The 7010-nt window shown below is 48.7% G+C and overlaps 1 protein-coding gene across 1 annotated transcript; it reads left to right on the top strand.

The window, feature by feature from the left end:
* Positions 1 to 1259: 1259 nt before the first annotated feature.
* Positions 1260 to 3056, top strand: LOC123110033 (protein yippee-like). Its single transcript, XM_044530435.1, has 5 exons — positions 1260 to 1581; positions 1684 to 1727; positions 1991 to 2102; positions 2194 to 2249; positions 2692 to 3056. The coding sequence occupies exons 1-5, from the start codon at positions 1477 to 1479 to the stop codon at positions 2798 to 2800; spliced, it is 426 nt and encodes a 141-aa protein (XP_044386370.1). The 5' UTR covers positions 1260 to 1476; the 3' UTR covers positions 2801 to 3056.
* The last annotated feature ends 3954 nt before the right edge of the window (positions 3057 to 7010 follow it).

Raw genomic sequence — 7010 nt, 5'->3', positions numbered from 1 at the left:
TAAAGTGGCTTGATGATATCTCGAGTCATCTGCTAGTCTTTGCAGTTGAAATATGCTCCCGGTTTCAAGTTTCAAGTTATCGTAAGGATTAGAACATTTGAGCTATTTTTCAACAATTTTTTATCCATGCATGTAGATCATGAAAGCCTTACTGTCTCGAGTCTCATTTTCATGAAATGCTTTACTACAAAAAGTGAGCTCGACAATATCTCAAGTTAGGGGCTAGTCTCTACAGCAGAAATGTGCTCCCAATTTCAAGTTATGGCCAGGGTTAGGATTATTTGAGCTTTTCTGGGACAATTTCCGATCCATGCATGTGGATTCACAAAGGCTTAGGATCTTGAGGCTCATTTCTTTGTCATGATTGACTTCTTGAAGTGAACTTGACGATATCTCGAGTCGTCGGCTAGTCTCTGCAACAGGAATCTGCTCCTAGTTTTAAGTTATCCTTGAGATCGATTGAGCTACTAAATGACCGAGATCCTAAGATGTGGAGAATCCTAAAAACGATGGATCAAGATATCATTCTAAGGATTGAAGCACGTTTATGCTGCAGATTCTAGCCGTTAAACTACCGAGATCTCGGCAAACCTACTGTAAGAAGTCAATCGTGACACCAAAATAAGCCTTGAGATCCCCATCATTCGGGGGGAATATACGTAACTCGTTTAGAAATCATGGAATAAGTGTTCAAATCCTCTAAACCTTATGACAAGTCGAAATGTGGGGTCTCTCAAAGATTTCCACGTCTAATGATCCCCGGTACATTGCTATCGGTAGGTTGCCAAAACACATCGTTTTTTCATGACATAACATCCGGTGCATCTCACAGTTGCGGGGTTCCTAGGGCGATTTCCATGTCCAGTAACCCGTAGACTGCTATAGGGGGTCGCCAAAGCATAACTCCTTCGTCGATTTCAGACCTCATCGTGTGGGCGATTGAACATTCGAAAGACCCCGGCACACGAGTACAAGAAGGTCACCCAAACACGCCGCTTTCGCCGTTTCAAGCTCAACTCGACCTGAATTGACTAAAGCATGACCAACCGGCCCTTTTGCGATGCCCCCCTTTTGCAGGTATGTCATGGGGCCGGGCCGGGCCGGGCTGGGCCGGGCAGGCGAATGGGAAGAAAATACGAGAGATAATTGGAGCGGGCCCTAGCCCAACAGAGAGATAGTGGTTTGCTGATCGTGGGGAGAGCGGTGGGGCGGTGGGCATCGTGGGCAAAACCGTCTCTCTGCCCAGTCAAAATTCCCCATTACCCATTGCTTCCTCCCCCGTCTCCTTCCTTCCTTCCCCACAAATTTAGTACTAGTCGTATTTACTTGCACCCCACTTTTCCCCATTCCCCTTCCCTTCCATCCCCGTCGCCGGGATCGGATCGCGCCGCCCTTCTCCGGCAGCCGCAGATCGCGACCAACAGCCGGTCGGCAGGCCGCCGGAGGGGAGCAAGAAAGAAGAGGAGGGATCGGCCGATGGGGCGGCTCTTCCTGACGAGCCTGGCGCCGGCGACCGGCACCATCTACTGCTGCAAGCACTGCGACTCCCACCTCGCCTACGCCCAGCACATCATCTCCAAGGTATCCATCCCTCTTCCCCCCTCCCATCTCTCCCCTGACATCTCCGTTTTTGTCCATCTTTGTCCTAACTGAACGCGCGCTTTGGTCCTGTTTCTTGGCCAGATGTTCCGCTGCAAGCACGGCAAGGCCTACCTCTTCGACAAGGTGTAAGTGATTGATTACTGGACCATGCCTGAATCCCCCCAATTTTTGTTCAGTTTCTTCATGTTGCTGCTGCTGCTAGTATATCATACATAGTTTTATTTATTTACTGTGTGCTCTGTTCTTGTCTGCAACACGGCTGCTGCTTCCGCATTATTATTATTCAGAACAATTGATATGCTCTGTTCTCTGTTTCACCGTGTGTGTGTGTGTGTGTGTGTGTGTCTTTGTGCATGTGTGCCGCTCCTTGGTCGGCAATGCAATGCAGCGTGAACGTGGTCGCCGGGGAGAGCGAGGACGACCGGATGATGACCACGGGCCTGCACACCGTCCGCGACATCTTCTGCGTCGCCTGCGGAGCCATCCTCGGCTGGAAATACGTCTGTAACATGAACCTCGGTCCATCGTCTTCATTTCAGTGATTGGTTGTGTAGTGTAATTACTCAATCTGTCCATGGTCCTGTGTGTTAGGTGTCTGCCTTTGACAAGGACCAGAGGTATAAGGAGGGCAAGTTCATCCTGGAAAGGTGAGAGCCTCATGCCTCTCTGTGTGTGCCCATATTGCTTCACTCTGCTCTGCTTCCGGATCGAATCGCTAGCTACTCTTTGCATTCTTAGTTTTCACATCATTATTAACCACTCCTTAATCTGACATCTTTCAATCACTTGTGTGCGGACAAAATCGAACATGCTACTAACTGATGCCATCATAGTTTTATGCTACCCTACTACCCTGTTAACTATGTCTACAAACTAAACTAGCTACTCCCTCTCTACCAAAATACTTGTAGTTGGGGGAACTTGTACTAGCTTTCCCCAGCTACAAGTATTTCGGTACAGAGCTAGTGGTTCACAACACTGATGATGCTTCATAAGGCAAAACAAAACCACAACGCAAGTCAGCACTACGCACTGAAATCCATTGAAATCCGTCCCTCATCTTCTTCTTTTCTTTGGGGGGAGGCGCAGGTGCAAGATCCATTCGGGCGGAGGCGGCCCTCCCGACCGCATCCAGCTGTGGGCTGAGCGCGACGCTCGCATAAGCTCCAGCGAGGATGACGACCAGGGCGCCGTGTGACCTTGCAACACAATGCAAGATCAGTTGATTAGGGAGGCAGGCAGACATGACATGACTGTAAATATTAGTGTTAATCAGCGTTGTTGCGTTCCGTCCCGTTCCCTGGCACTGCAAAAATCATGTAGCTGCTCGCTAGATGAAGAACCATGGATGTTTATCTATTATCTATGCAACCGTATGAACCAGACCGGTTGTCGTTCATGTACATATAAGAATGTGTGTCCACCTGAATAAAAGCTTCATCAGTTTAGTACTACTGATTTGGTTATTTGTCTATCTCCACGACACTAGCTTTAATCATTTGGAGGATGGGTATCATCTGTTGTTGGTGTTATGCATGCTACATTCGTCAGGTAAGCATTGCTGAGCGATGAGGCCCCGTGTAAAGCAATTTTAGTTTTTTTTAACATCAAAGTACTCTTTAGGTCTTTATTGTAAGGTGATCACCATAATATCTTTTATAAGAGTATCAACAATCTCTAACGATGGATTTTCTTTTCACCCGGCACACACCTTACTTCTATCTAGAGTCAATTACGTTGGTGGTGCTAGAACTTGACGTAAACGGTCACTTAGATGCTAGAAGTTGCGGTGTACATTGAAGTGATGCGAAAACTTGGCTTGGACGTGCAAATACAGTACTAATCGTGTTGGTATACGGATTATGCGCTGACTAGGTGTTTATCTTTCGTAAACCCCCTCGGAATATATCCTTTTGCAAAAAAGTATATATCGACATACAACATCCAACTAATAAAGTAGAAAAGCATGAATAAAGGAAAAGAATACATACTAAAATACATCTATCGATCTGTCAAGAGGGAGCAAAACTCGATCAACTCTTTATTGATTATTATATCTCTTGCTTGGTAAGGATGTGGGAGCATTTGCAAACTAATGTGCTACTAGAAGTAGTATACATACATAAGGCAAGTTCTAGCATTTGCAAACTCTCCTAGCACGCAAGCTTGCAAACCGACGCTCTAGGAAACAATATTCTTAGAGTCCCTGGCAGTCCGAACTGGCGTCGTACACCAGCTCGTCTCCACTCGATCCGATCGCCACCCTCGTGTAAGGTAATCCAATTTCCTGTACTTACATGTAACCTTGGTAGTACAACAATCTATGAACTACAATAGTTTGCTCTTAATGTTCTTCTGTTGGTGAATTTGCAGCATAGCATCATTTGCAGTATTCTTTTTGCACGCATGTGTGTCAACATCTTCAACTTGTACTGACGTTGAAATTTGACATGCCTACTACTAAGCAGATCATGGAGAGAAACGGAAGCTGCTCCGATCGAGCAATCAGGGACTTCTCTAGCCACATCCACATAGATGGGCAGTTGGTGCGAGTGAACCATCGTGATAGGAGTTATGGTTGGGATGGGCAGCGCTACCGTCATCATCCATTGACTCGCTTCCTCTTCCTTGTTCCTGCCCATCCTCTCATACATTGTCTCTAACATGGGAAATCAAAATTTGTTCGCTATTTCATCTGATGGAATCAAAATACCTCTTTGTCTTCATCTGGGCTAGTCTTGTTCAGATTGCCGCCGTCAACACCACTGCGATAGTTGTTGGTGAGGACAGTAAGAAAGGCCGAAACATTGCCCCTCCTGCCACGGTACTGCTTGTTCAAGCAATATGGACTTCCTACCTTGCGGTTGAATTCATAGGGGAAAATGAAGCATGGTCCTTTAAAAATGTTGATGATACCTTAGTATTAATGTCGGCCCTTCTTCCACCATTTGCTATACTCATTAATTGCCAAACTGCTTGTGAAATATTATGCTTCGTATGCCGCGAGAGGGTCATTAGCATTTGGGCGCAATCCTCATCTCATTGTTGGATACATGGAGCAGCTAAAAGATGGAAGCCAGCATGCCGAGCTAGCTAGTGAGCATTCCCTTCCTCAACTCATAGTCACAGGAGAGGACACAACATTGGTACACAAGGAGCCTCATGGTTATAGTCTCAAATGGTTATCCAACCAAGCTGATGGGACAAGGAGGATAGACAACAACGGCTTAGTGACCATTGACAAAGTTTGGCAGTTGGAAGAAACCCCGCGTCGCCCCGCTTGGGCGACACGGGGGCGATCTCGCGCCGCCGCCCCTTGTCGTCACCACGACCCTCCTTTCCTCGCCGCTGCCAGAGGCTAGCGCCGGGCAGGCCCTGGGCGCAGCCTAGGAAGGTGGCGGCGGGGAGCTTCTCGCGCTCGGGCAGCCGCATGGATCGGATCCGCCAGATCCGTCCGGCCCGGGCCTAGGGTTTGAGGCGGCGGCCTCTGCTGGTGAGGGCGGCGTCGTCCGGGCGGCGGGCGGCGCTCGCCAGAGTTGTGGACCGCGTCTTCTCGGCCGCGCGGGCGGCGAGTTGGCGGTGGATGCGGGCGCCATGTGGAGGGATCCCCTGCTGCTCTCCCTCGCCAGATTTGAAGACGGCGCCCCCGTGCTGCTGCTTCCTCCTCGTCAATCCGGCCGGATCCGGTGGCGGACTGCGCGGATGTGGGGTTGGGATCTCTGGATCGGAGTAATTTCGTGGCCAGCTGCGGCGGCCACGACGCCGGCGGCGCCCTAGGCGCTGTTTCCTTCTTGAAGGCGGCTTCGAGATCCAGCTCCCTCCCCCTCGTCCTCCCCTTGCACCCGGGTGAAAACCCACAACTTTGGTTGGGCGGCGGCGGTGCCCGGCTCCGTCACCTTCTTGAAGGCGCCGCTTTGAGTCCGCGGGGAGGTGGGACAGCTGCAGCGCGTTCTAGGCGTTCCTGATGGCGGCGGTTCTCTTTAGTGGTGTCGCTTCGCCATGGCGGTCGGCTGTCCGGCTCTCGTGGTGATTGTGGTGCCCAACTCTTCGCCGTGTCTTTCTGGGATGCTCCCGTCCCGTTCAGAGAGGCTGGAGGTGGAGCGGCTTCATCTTGCACGGAGCTTCGGTGGAGATGTCAAGTCATGCCTGGCCGACAAGTGCTACGCTTTGTCATGCCTGGTCGGCAGGTGCTATGCATGACAGATCTTCCAAGACTTCAAGCTGTCTTGGCTGGTGGTACTTGGCAGCATGGTGCTGAGGTGTATCAGTGGCGACCGCGACGTCCTCAGATGTTTGCGCGCAGGGAGGAGGTGCCGTTGGGCGCCGTGGTGGCGTCGACGATAGCTGGACCGAGCAAGGCTGATGCATTAGTACTAGGAAACTAACCTTAGACAAATCCAGTTTGATGATACGCCGTTGATGCACTCTTCAATGTCCTAATACTACACGGACACAATTTGCTAGTACTAGGAAACTAACCTTAGACAAATCCAGTTTGTAGCAAAATACACTATACGTTCCATCAGGCCAATCATAAAATATACTATGTGTTCACACTCTCTACATTTCATCTTGTACACGTACGGTTGATGTATTCTTCTGAAAACTTGGTCAAACTCAGAAAAGTATGACTTTCGACAAGCTTAATCAGAATCACATTTATCTCGAAATGTTGAAATTATAGTTTATTTATTTTACATTTCGATTTTGTTTTATTTTTCACATGAGGTAAAAGGAAGATCATGGAGGGTTTATGTGTCAAGTGAGGCTACATTACGAAAATAGGCGTCCATCTCCTTAGCCATGTCGAATTGCATGCACCAAGCCTCAGATCAGCTCTTTCAATTCCGGCTAAAACTCGGTGCCGATCGACCAACACATCTATTTATAAGCATATAAGCTGTTGAGAAAGATGTGCAGCGTATTTCAACAAGTGCTGACTCATATGGAGCTCCTGTGCATGGTACTATCTTATACAGCATCTCCACACGGTAGATCATGGACCAAGCCACCAGGTGATGGTAAACTTGAGTAAGTGAGACGAATGGACCTCCTACCTTGCCGTTATCTTCGTACTACAATTGTCCGGACGAGTTTCAGAGCCTGAAGGTGCATTCATTCTTCTTTCACCATTTGCTATTATCATTGCCAAAATACTTGTGAAATATTATGCTTGGTACGGGGCAAGAGGGTCATTAGCATTTGGGCGCAATCCTCTTCTTATTGTGGGATACATGGAGCAGCTAAAAGATGAAGGCCAACATGCCGAGCTAGCTGCCCATTTGCAAGGCATACAATTGTTGAGACTGCTTTCATCAAGGCCCATATCTTATATATTGTTTGTCACACATGCTGCTCCAAGATGGTGATGATGAAAGAGCATTTGGGGTGATTGCACATGAGCTTGC

This window comes from Triticum aestivum, chromosome 5B (assembly GCF_018294505.1).
Source record: "Triticum aestivum cultivar Chinese Spring chromosome 5B, IWGSC CS RefSeq v2.1, whole genome shotgun sequence".
Taxonomy (NCBI): Eukaryota; Viridiplantae; Streptophyta; class Magnoliopsida; order Poales; family Poaceae; genus Triticum; species Triticum aestivum.
This window is presented reverse-complemented; position numbering and strand designations above follow the sequence as displayed.